The sequence below is a fragment of the Triticum aestivum genome, chromosome 7A, assembly GCF_018294505.1.
Source record: "Triticum aestivum cultivar Chinese Spring chromosome 7A, IWGSC CS RefSeq v2.1, whole genome shotgun sequence".
NCBI lineage: Eukaryota > Viridiplantae > Streptophyta > Magnoliopsida > Poales > Poaceae > Triticum > Triticum aestivum.
Window position 1 is genome coordinate 1,687,899 of NC_057812.1, and position 18,890 is coordinate 1,706,788.

Genomic DNA, 18,890 nt, shown 5'->3' on the forward strand with positions numbered 1-18,890 from the left:
CCTGTTAGCCCAGCACTACTGCTCAGGACACTTGACTGGCCGGCATGTGTTTCACTTCATTCCTGTGTCTGTCCCTTCGGGGAAATGTCACGCAGTGACATCCGGAGTCCTTCCTAGCCTGCTACAGCCCGGGTTCCCGGAGTCCTGTTAGCCTAGTGCTACGGCCTAGATTCACACGCTACTGACCAACATGCTCGATGTGATTCATGTATGCCTGTCCCCATAGGTTAGTGCCGCTTTGGGTTCACGACTAGCCATGTCGGCCCGAGTTCACTGTCATATGGATGCTAGCGACACTATCATATACGTGAGCCAAAAGGCGCAAACGGTCCCGGGCCATGGTAAGGCGACACCCGTGGGAATACCGTGCGTGAGGCCGCAAAGTGATATGAGGTGTTACCGGCTAGATCGATGTGACTTGGAGTCGGGGTCCTGACATAGGAGCATGCGCGTAGTGCTTGGTTTTTGATGACTTGTAGATTTTTGTAATAAGTATGTGAGTTCTTTATGACTAATGTTGAGTCCATGGATTATACGCACACTCACCCTTCCATCATTGCTAGCCTCTTCGGTACCATGCATTGCCCTTTCTCACATTGAGAGTTGGTGCAAACTTCACCGGTGCATCCAAACCCCGTGATATGATACGCTCTTTCACACATAAACCTCCTTATATCTTCCTCAAAATAGCCACCATACCTACCTATTATGGCATTTCCATAGCCATTCCGAGATATATTGCCATGCAACTTTCCACCATTCCGTTTATCATGACACATTCATCATTGTCATATTGCTTGGCATGATCATGTAGTTGACATAGTATTTGTGGCAAAGCCACCGTTCATAATTATTTCATACATGTCACTCTTGGTTCATTGCATATCCCGGTACACCGCCGGAGGCACTCATATAGAGTCATATCTTGTTCTAAGTATCGAGTTGTAATTCTTGAGTTGTAAGTAAATAGAAGTGTGATGACCATCATTAATAGAGCATTGTCCTAAAAAAAGAGAGAAAGGCCAAATAAAAAATATAAAGAAGGGACAATGCTACTATCCTTTTTCCACACTTGTGCTTCAAAGTAGCACCATGATCTTTATGATAGAGAGTCTCTTGTTTTGTCACTTTCATATACTAGTGGGAATTTTTCATTATAGAACTTGTCTTGTATATTCCAACAATGGGCCTCCTCAAGTGCCCTAGGTCTTTGTGAGCAAGCAAGTTGGATGCACACCCACTTAGTATCTTTTGTTGAGCTTTCATACATTTATAGCTCTAGTGCATCCGTTGCATGGCAATCCCTACTCCTTGCATTGACATCAATTGATGGGCATCTTCCTAGCCCATTGATTAGCCTCGTCGATGTGAGACTTTCTCCTTTTTGTCTTCTCCACATAACCCCCTCATTATATTCTATTCCACCCATAGTGCTATGTCCATGGCTCGCGCTCATGTATTATGTGAAGGTTTATGAGTTCGAGATTACTAAAGTATGAAACAATTGCTTGGCTTGTCATCGGGGTTGTGCATGATGAGAGCATTATTGTGTGACGAAAATGGAGCATGACCAAACTATATGATTTTGTAGGGATGAACTTTCTTTGGCCATGTTATTTTGAGAAGACATGATTGCTTAGTTAGTATGCTTGAAGTATTATTGTTTCTATGTCAATATTAAACTTTTGTCTTGAATCTTATGGATCTGAACATTTATGCCAAAATAAAGAAGAATTACTTAGAGAAATATGTTAGGTAGCATTCCATATCAAAAATTCCGTTTTTATCATTTACCTAGTCGAGGATGAGCAGGAATTAAGCTTGGGGATGCTAATACGTCTCCAATGTATCTATAATTTTTTATTGTTCCATGCTATTATATTATCAACCTTGGATGTTTTATATGCCTTTATATGCTATTTTATGTGATTTTTGGGACTAACCTATTAACCTAGAGCCCAGTGCCAGTTTCTGTTTTTTCCTTGTTTTAGAGTATGGCAGAAAAGGAAAATCAAATGGAGTCCAATTGACCTGAAACTTCACGGAACTTATTTTTGGAAGGAAAGCAACCCGGGAGACTTGGAGTCCACGTAAGGGAAGCAACGAGGAAGCCACGAGGCAGGGGGCGCGCCCCCCCCCCCCCCCCCCCCCCCGGGCGCGCCCTCCACCCTCGTGGGCCCCTCGTGGCCCCCTGACGTACTTCTTCCGCCAATATATCTCCATATACCCTAAAACGATTGGGAAGCACAATAGATCGGGAGTTCCACCGCCAGAAGCCTCCGTAGCCACCGAAAGCCAATCTAGACCCGTTCCGGCACCCTGCCGGAGGGGGCATCCCTGTCCGGTGGCCATCTTCATCATCCCGGTGCTCTCCATGACGAGGAGGGAGTAGTTCTCCCTCAGGGCTGAGGGTATGTACTAGTAGCTATGTGTTTGATCTCTCTCTCTTGTGTTCTTGAGGTGGTACGATCTTGATGTATCGCGAGCTTTGCTATTATAGTTGGATCTTATGATGTTTTCTCCCCCCCCCCTTCTACTCTCTTGTAATGGATTGAGTTTTCCCTTTGAAGTTATCTATTGGATTGAGTCTTTAAGGATTTGAGAACACTTGATGTATGTCTTGCGTGGGATACCTGTGGTGACAATGGGGTATTCTATTGATCCACTTGATTTATGCTTTGGTGATCAACTTGCGGGTTCCGCTCATGAACCTATGCATAGGGGTTGGCACACGTTTTCATCTTGACTCTCCGATAGAAACTTTGGGGCACTCTTTGAGGTTCTATGTGTTGGTTGAATAGATGAATCTGAGATTGTGTGATGCATATCGTATAATAATACCCATGGATACTTGAGGTGACATTGGAGTATCTAGGTGACATTAGGGTTTTGGTTGATTTGTGTCTTAAGGTGTTATTCCAGTACGAACTCTAGGGCTGTTTGTGACACTTATAGGAATAGCCCAACGGATTGATTGGAAAGAATAACTTTGAGGTGGTTTCGTACCCTACCATAATCTCTTCATTTGTTCTCCGCTATTAGTGACTTTGGAGTGACTCTTTGTTGCATGTTGAGGGATAGTTATGTGATCCAATTATGTTATTATTGTTGAGAGGACTTGCACTAGTGAAAGTATGAACCCTAGGCCTTATTTCCTAGCATTGCAATACTGTTTGTGCTCACTTTTATCATTAGTTACCTTGCTGTTTTTATATTTTCAGATTACAAAAACCTTTATCTACAATCCATATTGCACTTGTATCACCATCTCTTCGCCGAAGTAGTGCACCTATACAATTTACCATTGTATTGGGTGTGTTGGGGACACAAGAGACTCTTTGTTATTTGGTTGCAGGGTTGCTTGAGAGAGACCATCTTCATCCTACGCCTCCTACGGATTGATAAACCTTAGGTCATCCACTTGAGGGAAATTTGCTACTGTCCTAGAAACCTCTGCACTTGGAGGCCCGACAACGTCTACAAGAAGAAGGTTGTGTAGTAGACATCAAGGACAAGCCTGGACAAGTTCTTATATAGAGAGAAGCTCTCCCGAGGACACATGGGAATATCATCAAGCTAGGTTTCATCACGATCATATGATTCGCGTTCGGTACTTTGATAATTTGGTATGTGGGTGGACCGGTGCTTGGTTACTGTCCTTACTTGGACAAGCACCCCACTTATGATTAACCTCTATTGCAAGCATCCGCAACTACAACAAAAGTATTAAGGTAAACCTAACCATAGCATGAAATATATGGATCCAAATCAGCCCCTTATGAAGCAACGCATAAACTAGGGTTTAAGCTTCTGTCACTCTAGCAACCCATCATCTACTTATTACTTCCCAATGCCTTCCTCTAGGCCCAAATAATGGTGAAGTGTCATGTAGTCGATGTTCACATAACACCACTAGAGAAGAGACAACATACATCTCATCAAAATATCGAACGAATACCAAATTCACATGACTACTAATAGCAAGACTTCTCCCATGTCCTCAGGAACAAATGTAACTACTCACAAAGCATATTCATGTTCATAATCAGAGGAGTATTAATGTGCATATAGGATCTGAACATGTCATCTTCCACCAAATAAACCAACTAGCATCAACTACAAGGAGTAATTAACACTACTAGCAACCCACATGTACCAATCCCGGACTTAGAGACAAGAATTGGATACAAGAGATGAACTAGGGTTTGAGAGGAGATGGTGCTGGTGAAGATGTTGATGGAGATTGACCCCCTCCAGATGAGAGGATCGTTGGTGATGACGATGGCGATGATTTTCCCCTCCCGGAGGGAAGTTTCCCCGGCAGAATAGCTCCGCCGGAGCCCTATATTGGTTCCGCCAAGGTTCCGCCTCGTGGTGGCGGAATCTCGTCCCGAAAGCTGGCTTATGATTTTTTTTCCTCATCGAAAGACTCCATATAGCAGAAGATGGGCATCGGAGGGCTACCAGGGGGCCCACGAGGTAGGGGGCGCGCCCCCCACCCTCGTGGGCAGGGTGTGGCCCCTCTTCAGAACTTCTTGTGCTCAGTATTTTTTATATATTCTGAAAATGACTTCCGTGAAGTTTCAGGACTTTTGGAGCTGTGCAGAATAGGTCTCTAATATTTGCTCCTTTTCCAGCCCAGAATCCTAACTGCCAGCATTCTCCCTCTTTATGTAAACCTTGTAAAATAAGAGAAAATAGGCATAAATATTGTGACATAATATGTAATAACAGCCCATAATGCAATAAATATTGATATAAAAGCATGATGCAAAATGGACGCATCAATAAGCCTGCTGAAGCACCTCCAAAGCATCGACGCCGGCGGCGCAGGGTCAAAATCGCGTCGTGGCAAAGATAGCAACACCGGCACCGGAGACGATAACACTTTGGAGGATGCCGAAGACCCCGAAGCCCCCGTCGAGCCCACATCCGAGAAGGATGATGTGGAGGAGGGGCAGGTTAACATAGACGATCCGGTCGGGGACGAGGACTCGGAGGATAGTAACTATCTAACACTCTCGGAGGATGATGTCAGCCTCGGCAACAAAGACTTCATCATGCCAAAGGAACCCCTCGAGCAGGAGCGCTTTAAGCGCCAACTAATCGCCACTGCGAGAAGCCTAAAAAAGCAGCACAACAGCTCCAGGCCGAACATGATACACTCAACGACAGATGGACTCAGGTCCTAGCCGCCGAAGAATATGACCTTCAACACCCAACAAAGTGTTATTCGAAGCGTCGGCTATTACCACAATTTGACGACGAGGCCGTTGAGCCCATATCATCAAGACACGACCGTGCTGATGAACCAGACCGGCCACCACGCAGGCGAGATAAAGCGGCAACCTACGCCAAACACCAACCCGCACTGCCTCACCGCAAAGGCAAAGAGACAGTGTCTCCAGGATACACCTACGACCTACGGTAGGACCTGGACAATAGAGCAGGCCAAGCCATATCAATCTATGGTTCAGGGGGCGTGCCCTAACGTGAGAAGACGCCCATCAGGCCTGGCGCGATAGGCACAACTTCACACGGGCCGAAAACCGCATACGGACATCATACGAACTCCGTCGAGACGTCGCCAGATACGGAGGCGCCGCAAACCCCCTATGCTTTACCGATGAGGTAATGGAGCATCAGTTCCCAGAAGGGTTCAAACTCGTAAACATCAAATTATACAACGGCACGACAGATCCCGCGGTATGGATCGAAGATTTCCTTCTCCATATCCACATGGCCCACGGTGACGATCTCCATGCCATCAAATATCTTCCCTTAAAACAGAAGGGGCCAGCAAGACAGTGGCTAAATAGCCTCCCAGAGAACTCCATTGGTAGTTGGGAGGACCTAGAAGATGCCTTTAGAGACAACTTCCAAGGTACCTATGTCCGGCCTCCGGACGCCGATGACCTCAGTCAGATAGTCCAGCAACCCGGAGAGTCAGCCCGGAAACTCTGGACCAGGTTCTTAATTAAAAAGAACCAAATTGTCGACTGTCCGGACGCCGAAGCCCTCGCGGCCTTTAAACACAGCATCCGCGATGAGTGGCTCGCCCGACACCTCGGCCAAGAAAAACCGAAGTCCATAGCAGCCCTAACCGCCCTTATGACACGCTTTTGCACGGGAGAAGATAGCTGGCTCGTATAAGCAACAGCAACAGCAACCCTGGCACCTCCGAAGCCCGAGAAGGCAACGACGGGCCACGACGCAACAAACACAAGCATCGAATCAACAACACAGGTACCGAAGACACGGCGGTCAACACCAGATTCAGTGGTTCTAAACCCGGTCAGCAGAAGAAACCATTCAAAGGAAACAAAGATGGTCCATCTAGCCTGGACCGAATACTAGATCGGCCCTGCCAGATTCATGGCACCCCTGACAAGCCTGCCAATCATAACAATAGAGATTGTTGGGTCTTCAAACAGGCCGGTAAGCTAAACACCGGGCATAAGGGGAAAGGGCCACCTAGCGAGGACGGCGATGAAGAGCCTCGTCCACCGAACACAGGGGGATAGAAGAAATCCCCCCCCCCTTGAGGTCAAAACGGTGAATATGATATACGTCACCCACATCCCCAATCGGGAGCGCAAGCGCGCATTAAGGGACCTCTATGCCATAGAGCCAGTCATCCCAAAATTCAACCCCTGGTCAGCCTATCCGATCACTTTTGATCGCAGAGACCATCCGACCAGTATCCATCATGGAGGTTTAGCAGCATTGGTCCTCGACCCAATTATCGACGGATTCCATCTCATGCGAGTCCTTATGGACGGCGGCAGCAGTCTTAACCTGCTTTATCAGGACACTGTCCACAAAATGGATATTGATCCATCAAGAATCAAGCCCACCAAAACCACCTTCATAGGAGTGATAACCGGTGTAGAGGCCCGCTGCACAGGGTCCATAACGCTGAAGGTAGTCTTTGGCTCACCGTATAATTTCTGAAGCAAAGACTTGATCTTCGACATCGTCCCTTTCCGCAGTGGCTATCATGCACTACTCGGACGAACCGCGTTCGCCAACTTCAATGTGGTCCCGCACTATGCTTATCTAAAGCTCAAGATGCCTGGACCACGCGGCATTATAACAGTCAATGGGAACATGGAGCGCTCCCTCCGTACTGAGGAGCACACTGCGGCCCTCGCAGCTGAAGTACAGGGTGGCCTTATCACGCCGAATACTACATTGGCAGTCAAGCCACCAGACACTGTCAAACGAGTTCGGTCTACCCTGCAGAATGACAGTCCAGCCCATCAAGAGCTACATTAGCAATTCAGCCTCCATCACGGCCCCAACCGGATTGCGGCATATGTATTGCACGTACATAACTACGCACTAAAGATACCATGGGCAAGGACGGAGGCATATTAAAGTCCACAATACGGCTCGATCCTACCTGGACCCTCATATCCTTCCTTTCTTTTTTCCTATTTTTATTTTTCCAGGTTCTTTACAACCCACATCACTTTTCGATCGTACCAAGGCCCCTTTTCCAGGCCCCTTAAGCGTACTCGATTGTCCATCCTCTCAAAGGATCACACACCAAGGTGAAAAGCGGCGCAGACATGCGACAAAGTATCCAAAAGGATCTTCAAGATCACCTTTTCATTTTTCAAGACCTGTATACATCTTTCCCTTGTTCTCGGCATGTAAAATAGCCTCGAGGCCTATGGCATTCTCTGTAAAAATACGTCTTGACGTATCAATCAGACTATAATGAAAACAGTTTTTGCCCAACCTATTCGGTCCTGGCTTATCTCCTAATCTGTATTCCCTCTTTTCGTCTGATTGTCATATACACCTCGGCACGACTTAAATCGCCAGGGGCTCTACCCAGCCACACATATTTTTTTAAAGAAGTCTGAACACTTTTATAGTACACTTCGGCGTCCCGAATATGGCATTATATGCATCGGCTTCGAATCATGTCTTTGGTCAATGGTTGGGTTTCCTGGCTCATGTGGTTACCACCTTACGTACGTTCTGCTTATTCGGCTACGGTAGTAAAGGGAGAACTATTGCGATTGTGTTTCTGGTTTGCCCGGTTAAACACCTCAGTAGAGAAAGCCAAAAACTGACTGGCATGGTACAGCAAGAGCTGCTCAGCTATTTGGTGACTAAGTACAAATCTTTTGCGATTTCTTTCCATATTATACGAAGGACGGGCTTCTACCCGGTCAGGTGTCTAAAGCACCTAAGTTCATATAACTGAATAACACTAGGGGCTACGCCTATAATCTCATTGTCAAACTCCTATGGCTAAGTGAACGTGATAAAGCCCCATAGTCTGATTGCCTGGTTCGCCGCACTGACACCTTCTTCAAGGACCAATACGTTGGGTTAAGTGTGCTCATGTGCTATTTCGAACACCCCCCTAGTATCTACGTGGGGGCTGAAGCCGACGAGTGGTAAATTTTCAGATACAGCAAACGGCCGCATAGGAGGAAAATAATCTGAGATAAAAACAAGAAAACATATTATACAAAAGTCTTGTTTCATAATACAAAGTTTGGGCAGCCCGGATACATTCATTCAAAAATAATATCCTTCGAACACTGGCCCTCTACAATGCGGGATCCTTCCAGGACTTCATCAAAATACCGCTCCAGCGTGCGGTGCTCCTTACCTGCGAGTGGTCCCTCGGTTGCAAGCTTGGTGGCATTCATCTTCCCCCACTGCACCTTGACACGGGCGAAGGCCATCCGGGAACCTTCGATACAGACCGACCGCTTTATGGTGTCAAGCCGGGGGCAGGCATTGACTAGCCGCTTCACAAGTCCGAAGTAGCTACTGGGTATGGGCTCGGCCGGCCAAAGACGGACTATAACAACCTTCATGGCCAATCCGGCCATCCTATGCAGTTCGGTCAACTGCTTCAGCTGATCACTGAGGGGCACTGGATGCTTTGGCGCAAGGTAATGCGACCATAACAGCTTCTTCGTTGAACTCCCCTCTTCGGCTCGGAAGAACTCCGCGGCATCAGCAACACTCCGCGGCAGATCCGCAAACGCACTTGGAGAACTCCAAACCCGGGTCAGTAAGATGTATCTTCTCCTTACAAATTTGCTCTGCATATTAAAGGCCTTACGTGCCGCTATCTGTCACGCCTCTTGGATCTCCCGGCAGGCGCCTTGGGATTCAACCTGGGCCTCCTTCGCGCTTTGGAGGGCCTTAGCAAGTTCGGAGTCTTGATCCGAAAACCCTACGCTCTAAGGACTAACATTTGCTTATGGCATCCTTGAGCTCTTGTTGGACTTCATCCAACCTCGCTTCATGTTTTTGGCGGGCGGCTCGTTCCTCCTCCGCCTCCTTTTTTGCTACAACCAGTGAGCTCTTGAGGGATTCGACCTCAGATGCATTCACTATGAGTATAACCATGAAACTCAGCAAGATAACCAATCAGAGCTCATATCATTTCGGGTATGTATAAGTACCTCATACCTTGCTCTTCCTCAAACCGCTTATTGGTGCGGCTGAGCTCCTCGTCGGCCCGCTCCAACCTCTGCTTAGGTTCGGACAATTCGGCAGCCTGTGCGGTTGCCGCTAATAGCGAAGCCTGTTTATCAAAATAGACATGTATGTTATCTCCTACGAATACTAATCGATCCTCTGTTCGGCCCTTCTTTGCAAAAGCCGAACAGAGTCTTAGGGGCTACTATTTATACACAGGCATATTTTTTGCATATGCAAAGCAGTTAAAAAATATTACTTCACATACCTCGAAGCCTGTTAGTAGGCTGGTATAGGCTTCATTCGATCTATTTTTAGCGGACCGAACCTTCTCAACCACCGTACCCATAAGGGTACGGTGTTCCTCCACAATGGAAGCGCGCTGAAGCGCTTCCATCAGAATGTCCGGCGCCTCTGGATTGACAGAGGTCACCGGTGGAGTCAACGCGCCCCCTTCTTTCAAAGGAGGCTGCTCGCTTGATTCCGGAGCCGAGCGGATCTCCGAAATGATATTCGGTTGGGGGCCGAATTGGGCATGGCCCCCGTCACCAGTCTCCATGGGGGTCAGTTCCCCCATGTTTTCAGCAGCTGAGGTATTACCCTCTAGCGCCATCTTGACGGCCTCCCGCACCTCTCCATGGCCTGGAGAGGTTCTTTGGGACAACACTTCAGTGTTGTCCGTGGCAGTGGGCGGGGAGGCCTGCGGAGGCATCTCGCTCTCCATCATATTCGGCCCCAGCGAATTCCCAGAAGATGATGATCATTGGGGGAGATCACGAGCTGGACTATAGCACGCAATTCAATGTGTTAAAACCTCAAAGTATAAAACCGGATATATGTGCAGTGTCCTTAGATACTTACGATTCGGCCAAGGGCTTCGGCCTGGGGCACCACTCGAGGATGGCTTCGGCGTCCGAATCTGAATCGTCCGAAAGGGAGATCTTCCCCTTCTTGGACGCCTCCGCCTCTAGGTCCATGGAAGCCGCACTTTTCTTCTTTCCCCCCTTAAGGGGAGAATTTCTCTCCTCCTCATCTTCATCTTCATTCCCCTCGTGGGAGGAGAGAGCTTCGGTATCCCCGAATGCAGCGTCCGAAGTACCTTTTCGGCAAAGGATGCCTCTGACCCCCTTGCCCTTCTTCTTGGCCTTCTTCTCCGGCACCTGGTACGGCGCCGGGACCAGCATCTTCGTCAAAAGAGGAGTGGCTGGGTCTTCGGGCAGCGGAGCCGGACATTGGATCCGCTCTGCCTTCTTTGTCCAGCCCTGAAGGAAGAATGGAAGGCTCAGCATACCCCTTTGGGTTTACAAGTTGAAGTTATGATTCAGAAATCCGAAAACTTACTGGAGTGGCTGGATGAGCACAGTCGAGGCCGATGTCTTTGGTCGGCTCTGGCCACGACTTCTGGGCCTTGAAAAGCAGCTTCCAGATCTCTTTGTGCATCGTGACGAAAAATCACTGCAGGGTCCGGTGGCTAGCCGGATTGAACTCCCACATGTGGAGAGTTAGGCGCTGGTAGTGGATAATCTGACAAAAAAGCATCACCTGGATCACATCAGCAAGGCTTCTCCATTATATTTTTGATGTGCTTCTGTAGCATCATCACCTCATCGGACGACGCCCAATCCAGACCCTTGTTTATCCATGATGCAAGCCGCATCGGGGGTCCGGATCTGAACTCAGGAGCGCCCGCCCAGTTGGCGCCGCGGGGTTCGGTGATGTAGAACCACTCCTGTTGCCATATCTTGACGGTCTCCATGAAGGCCCCTTTTGGCCAGGTGACGTTCGGGAGCTTTCTCACCATGGCGCCTCCACAGTCTGCGTGCTCTCCGTCAACCACCTTCGGCTTCACATTGAAGACCTTAAGCCATAGGCCGAAGTGGGGGTAATGCGGAGGAAGAAATTTGGGGCTAGATCGTGGAAATCTAGCCCATAATAGAACATGAGGCTGCGGACGAAAGGGTGGAGAGGAAACCCTAGTCCGTGGAGAAAGTGCGGGATGAACACTACCCTCTTGTTAGGTTCCGGAGTGGGGACGATCTGCTTTTTAGCAGGGAGCCGGTGGGTGATGTCCGCGGCTAAGTACCCCGCTTCCCAGAGTTCCTTGACGTTCCTCTCCGTGACGGAGGAAGCCGTCCACTTGCCCTGTGAGCCGGATCCGGACATGGTTGGAGTGTTTGGTGGTGACGGAAAAGATCGAAACTTGGGCGCTGGAGCTCGAGGATGGAAGGGCGGAAGAGGAAGAAGGCGTCAAGTAAAAAGATGGGTCATTATCCTCTTATAAAGGCAGTGAATATCAAGCGCCCCCTCACGAGCCTTAAAACTTGCCTATTCCCAAGGGGTCGTGCAAACGGCATGGTTGGATTACCCAAACCCGTATTGATGAGAATCCCGCAATAAGGGGACACGATCTCTGCTTCGACAAGACGTGTCAATGAAGACCGCGCCTCGAAACGCGAAGCGGGGGGCTAAAAACGGTTCGAAATAATAATAAGGCCAGAACATAACGTCTCGCCGAAAAAGCTGTCAGTAGACATGACTTATTTCGTTTAAGTATTTTACCCTTGTGGTTCAGGGTTGTAACTATTGTACAGAACCGGATATAGTTCTTCTGTTCAGCTGCTTTGGAGTATTCAGAAGAGGAACCCGCCTTGCAATGCCGAAGACAATCTGCGCGCCGGACACATCGTCATTGAAGCCTGGTTCAGGGGCTACTGAGGGAGTCCTGGATTAGGGGGTCCCCAGGCATCCGGGCTATGTGACATGAGCCGGACTGATGGGCCATGAAGATACAAGATAGAAGGCCTTCCCCCGTGTCCGGATGGGACTCTCCTTTGCGTGGATGGCAAGCTTCGGCGTTCGGATATGAAGTCTCATTTCTCTGTAAACCGACTCTGTACAACCCAAAGCCCCTCTGGTGTCTATATAAACCAGAGGGTTTAGTCTGTAGAGGCAATCATAATCATACAGGTTAGACATTTAGGGTTTAGCCATTACGATCTCGAGGTAGATCAACTCTTGTAACCCCTATGCTCATCAAAGTCAATCAAGCAGGAAGTAAGGTATTACCTCCATTAAGAGGGCCCGAATCTGGGTAAACATCGTGTCCCCTGCCTCCTGTTACCTTCGATCCTCAGACGCACAGTTCGGGACCCCCTATCCGAGATCGGTCGGTTTTGACACCGACACTTTGGTCTTCCAAATACTAAAAAGACCAAAGTATTTTCCTTGAATGCTCATTCGGGATAGGCTCAACACTAGAGAAAGGCTTCCAAGGAATAACTGTATTGCCCTGGATAACGATTGGTGTATCCTGTGCTACAACAATGATGTTGAAAAACAGGATCATCTCATCATCTTATATTTTTCAGTCAAAGACGCTCGAGGAAAACCTCCTTCAACTCGGGAATAACAATGAATTTGCAGACTCTGTCCACTTTGCTAGAGCCATCTTTGCTAGTCTGCTCGTCGTCGAAATTTTCATCATCGTAGCTTGGTGTATTTAGTAAGAGAGAAATGCCAAATCTTTGACAACCTCAGCCCTAGTATTGATTATAGGTTTCACCTTTTCTTTTGAAGGAAATGTCACCTACTTTCCTTTAGACTAAAAGTTGACAAAGCTAATGCTCTTAGAACATGTCTTAGTTCTAGCCCCTTGTATGAGAATATCCGGTGGAAACCACATGGAAATTATGTTTTGAAGTTATGGAAAATTCTGAAGAAAATACAATGTATCTCAGAGAGATGGTGTTCTATACACATGTAAAAATTCGAGTTAAAACACAAATTCATTTATGTGGTACGAAAAGACGGTTCAGCAAATATAGTACCAAATAATAAATGCCACTATTCGTTGTTGAATTTGTTTTTTTTCTTTTGTATGTCTTTTACAGCTTTTGTATACCCCCTTGGGTATACACCCACTTCCTGCTCTTGTAATAGTATTTCCTTTAATAAAAAATATTGTCAGGGCCTTCCCTACAGTTTTCCAGTCAAATAAGAAACACTACTAGATACGCATATTTTGCTGCAATTTTTGTTAACAAATCAACTCGCTTTTTTATATACAACACAACACACAACTGTGGAAGTATTCAAAAGAGTGCAAGTGCGCCTTCCTTTCCGTTAGGTGTATGCAAGCCTTTCTTGTCAACGGATCAGTAATATTTTTGTGGATTTTGAGACTGGTGATTAATAAACTCCCTACCTACCCACTTAACCAGCCCTCATGCAAGCTTCAGCTGATCAGACTGGTGTACGCGTGTATTTTGTGGATTTTAAGACTGGTGTATTCTAATTTGGTTTCTCTCTACATGACTTGGACCCAGTCTAGTCAAGTCTGGTTGCAGATGCAGCTTCCTTGAAACTTCCTCAAATACATTTTGTCATAGGAATCTTAAGCTGTCCAGTTACCTTACGTACACGTGTAACTTTTTTCATGATATTATTTACACATTTAAAACAATACTTCCTCCATCCCATAATATAAGAGCGTTTTTGACACAAAACGCAAAACGCTCTTATATTACGAGATGGAGGGAGTATCATTTTGTGCATTTCCGATTTGAATCGCCGTTCCCCGCCGTTCGTCATCCATTTGTCCATTTAGTAGGAAGTGGTTCACCTAATGTGGAGGTTCAGCGTCCAAAAGCACAAGACAGTATGTATGACCTCTTCTTCTTCAGTAGTGCACACATGACATGGCCACATGTTTTTTAATCAGGCAGTAATGAGGTCAATGGTAAACGTGGACTTTGCTCAGTCTTCGCCACTACCAAATCCAGCTTAATTTTGATATCTTCTTCTTTATCATTTATCATAGATGTCTTGGCAAACAAGCAAGCTACACATGCATGCTTTCATATCTGTACCACACTGGAGTACTTTATTAGTACAGTTTTTTACGGGACTTTATTAGTACAGTTAATTAATCATGGCTGTGACATTTTGTCTTCCTATTGTGGTGCCGTTGATGAATCTTTTAGGGCATCTCGAAGGTGGACCCTCGAACCTTCGGTAAGACCTGAGCTATCCGGACGTAGTTTGTCATATAAGACGGTCCCGCATCGGTCTGGAGTTCGATTTGGATGTCCGTTTTCCCACAAATCATAACCAAGACAAGAGGCTTTGCAGGAGTCTGGACATCCACATGACGAACCAAAAGCCACCACCTATTCTCTCTCTGTTCGGATGGAGGAAGACCTCTTCTATTTTTATTTTTTATTTTTTGTTTTTGCTCTTTGACGGAAGGTTGCTAGCATTTGGTGAAAGCACTATTATTTCACTTTTTTTCTCAAGTGCTACACTTTTTCTTTCTTTCTTAAGTGCTCACAATGGCGAAGGCTGATCACAATTGCGGAAGGCCTTTAGTGGAAGGCACTAGAATTTTGAAGTCACGGTAGCGGAAAGCACTATTGTTACATTTTTATTTCAAGTGCTATACTTTCTTTTCTTTTTTTCAAGTTCTCATACTAGTCTGAGCGATATAATTTTTTTTTTCAAATTTGTTATCAAATGGATCCCAGCAAGGTTGGATGGCCGGCTCCCATATCAATGTCCGGACAGGGTCATGCTGGAGATGCCCTTATCATCTCCAGTTGGAGTATGTCTCCAAACGCAAACCTCAAATGAACATCATCATCTGTCCACGGATACGCTGGATGTGTCCGCGGACAACTGAGCGGACGCCGGTCATCCAAGACTATCATCTAAAAATCCCCTACTTATTCGCCCCTCCTTCACCTCTTTCTTTCCACTAAGTCAAATTGCTTCGATGCTCAACATTCAATAGAAAATCAACCATACATGTAACACTTGCAAACAAAAGTAACCAAAATCATAAGCACATGATGTTCAACAAGGTCCATAATTCGGGTCCACCAAGAAAGCAACTAAACAAAATGAATCATTGCCCACCGCCATTTCCATAACATGCAATGATGTCTAGTGGCGAAGCCATGTTTAAGCTATGTAGTCAAATGACTACACAGCTTTGTGGAAAAATTATCATATATAAGGTAAAAAATAATACAAAATTTGTAGAAATACATATATCTTGGCTACACAAAATTGTGTGGACTACCCATGAGTAAAATCCTGGCACCGCCACTGATGATGTCTATGCAATTGATGAATCCACCCCACCGCATAGGCATGTACAGTCACCGGTCTTCATCGTACATGAAACTTGGACTTCACACATTTGTTAAGTGCAATTAGCTTCTTCTCCTCTAGGTCAAACTTCTTTTCTTGCATTGGCATGAACTCTATAAACCTCTCCTCCTTGAGCCTCCTTCTTGCCCATGATGTCATCCCACTTCTTCGACAATTTGGCTGCCACCCCATTGCGCTCTTCCTGATCATGCTCCAACTTTTCCCTCTCGACCTCGACACATGGGTGGCCGGTGCAAGCCCTCCTCTAGCTCCACTGCCATTGAACTTGATCCAACAATAATGCATCATGGATGGATGCCCTAGTTCTTCTTGTACAGAATCATCGTGAGGTTGGGTTAGGAAAATGAAAACAATCACATGATCAAAACATTGCAACATAGAGCAAGAGAATGCGCATGCACACAACACATAAAGCAAATGAAACAAATCTTGCAAGACCGTCGAGTCCCATGCCACTTGGTGCCTGATTTTGTATTAATTTGTGCATAAGCACCACATAATTCTTGGCGGGTTATTGAATGGCATACTACCGTTGGTTGAGTGACCTGTCATTCCATTCAAGAATCATTTCCGCATTATACGTCGAGTAGTCCTTGTTGTCATGAAAAAACCTCGTGCGCCCTCCTCCGAAATGTCGCTCCATTTGCTTCACACCGGCAAACGGGTCAATGCTTGTGCCCGACTAAGCCAAGCACAACAACTCGTCCTCCTTGTCGAGTAGGTGCCTCCTATCTTTTTATTTGATCACACATCGGCCGTCGGCGAGTATTGATCCTCCACTCCTCCAAATTCTCCACATTCGGCACCGAGACGGTGTACGCGGGCGATGGCGATGGTGACACATCGAAGATGTTGATTGTCGGGTCGGAGAGATCCTTTGCGCCAACATTGAGGTTGGACATGTGAAGAAAGGGGGTGTGTGAAAAATGAAGGGGTCCGGGAGGGTGTTTTCGATGATCCTGTTAAAGTCGGGCATGATAGATGTCGGATTCCCCAACTCCGCTCCTCGATTCGGGACCGGGCGGGAGGATTCTCTACGTTCGGATGTGTCCACCCCAAAGGAAGGATCCGCGTTGAATCTAGTCCAAAAATTTGAGGCCGGAGTAAGCACCTGCATTGGAGATGTCATAATCATTCGGTGCATCCCTCTTGCTTGGAATTTTGGAATCCATATGAAATCGACTGATTAGGTAAAACAGAATGTATGTATCTGCAGATATCATGTGTCCAAATCAAAATCGGATTCTTGCCGATTTGGCCATAAATGGTTATATCTATATCTATCTATACTAATATAAAAAGATTTAAATGTGCATATCCAACTAATCTAGACCATCGAACTAAGTCAATCCAACGACCTATACTGCTCCAATGGCGAGCGTTAACGTGCAATTAATATCATATCAAATATTACATTAATCACAAAATTAACACATAAATAATAGCATATTTAATATTCATGTGCAATTAATATATTTTCTAAATATTAATGTGCGTTACACATGTGCATTTACTAATACTAGATATGAAAAGGTCCGAATTTTGGAGTGCCACCAACAAACCCAGTCACAATCAGTAATTTACCCACCCCACGGGCTATAAATCTCTTTCAAATTTTGTGATCTAGTGTCCGGCCTGCAGCTACAAAGCAAACCTGCAACGACGGACCAAATCTTTTCTTATCCCCAATCCACCATCACCATGCCGTCGCGGTCGCCGTCCCCGATGGTGCGCGTCGTCTCGTCGTCCACGGTGAAGCCGCCGCCGCGGCCGAGGGAGCGCATCCCGCTCACCTCCTGGGACGCCTCCATGCTCTCCTCCAACTACATCCAGAAGGGCCTCCTCTTCCACAGGCCCACCTCCTCGGCGTTCAACGCCGCCGACCACCTCGCCGCGGTACTCGGCGACGCGCTCGCCCACTACTACCCCATCGCCGGCCGCTTCGCCACGGAGCAGCACAGGGATGACGCCGGGAACGTCGTGGGGTGCTCCGTCCACGTCGACTGCGCCGGCCAGGGCGTGGAGGTCGTGCACGCCGTGGCCGACGGGGTGACCATGGCGGACGTGCTCCCCCGCGACGCCGACGTGCCGCGCGGCGTGCTGGCGCAGTTCTTCCAGCTCACCGACGCCGTCAACTACGGCGGCCAGGAGCAGCCGCTGTTCGCCGTCCAGGTCACCGACCTCGCCGACGGGGTCTTCGTCGGCTTCGCCTACAACCACGCGCTCTCCGACGGCACCGCCTTCTGGGACTTCGTCAACTACTGGGCCGCCCTCGCGCGCACCAGGCTCGGCCTCGCCGCAGCGCCCCCGGCGCCGAAGCCCTCGTTCGAGCGCTGGTCGCCCGACGGCGGCCCGGCGGGGCCAGCGGTGCTGCCGTGCGCCGACGTGTCCGAGCTCATCGAGCGGGCGCCCCCGCTGCAGCTGCACGAACGGATGCTGCACTTCTCGGCCGACTCGCTGGCAGCTCTCAAGGAGCGGGCGCGTGAGGAGCTCCTGGCCGCCGGCGACACGGCGGGCGCGGCCGCACTAACCAAGTTCCAGGCGCTGTCGTCCCTCCTCTGGCGCTGCATCACCCGCGCGCGGCGGATGGCGCCGGAGCAGGAGACGACGTGCCGCGCGGCCATCAACAACCGCGGGCGCCTCCGGCCGCAGCTCCCGCAGGACTACTTCGGCAACACCATCTACGCCATCGGCACCGACTCAACGCGCGCCGCGGACCTGCTCGACCGCGGGCACGGCTGGGCGGCGGCGGCCGTGGGGCGGGCCGTGGCGGCGCACACGGACGCGTCCATCAGGGCGCGCGTGGCGGCGTGGACCGCCAAGCCCATGGTGTACACGCACCGCTTCTTCGACCCGACAGGCACCATGATGGGGAGCTCGCCGCGGTTCGACATGTACGGCTGCGACTTCGGATGGGGGAGCCCCGTGGCGGCGCGCAGTGGCATGGCCAACAAGTTCGACGGCAAGACGTCGTTGTACCCCGGCCACGAGGGCGGCGGTAGCATCGATGCCGAGCTCACGTTGTCGCTAGAGAACATGGCCGCGCTCGAGGAGGACGTGGAGTTCTGGGCCGCCGTGTCCCCGGACACACCCGTGCCGGCGCCGGTGCCGGAGAAGAAGCCCACTTGAATCTTCTATGCATGTCAACACTCTGCTCTGATACTGCTTGCCAATTTTCCTCTTTTTTTATGTTTGCTTGACACAACAGTAACATGTTCTAATTCTTGGCTTTGAATGACAACAAGTGAAAATTAAAGAAA

At 48.2% G+C, this 18,890-nt stretch overlaps 1 protein-coding gene across 1 annotated transcript; it reads left to right on the plus strand.

The window, feature by feature from the left end:
- Positions 1–17,273: 17,273 nt before the first annotated feature.
- LOC123150954 (protein ENHANCED PSEUDOMONAS SUSCEPTIBILITY 1) lies at positions 17,274–18,890 on the plus strand. The gene has a single exon (XM_044570754.1). It carries the CDS (start codon positions 17,332–17,334, stop codon positions 18,757–18,759), a length of 1,428 nt encoding a protein of 475 aa, XP_044426689.1. The 5' UTR covers positions 17,274–17,331; the 3' UTR covers positions 18,760–18,890.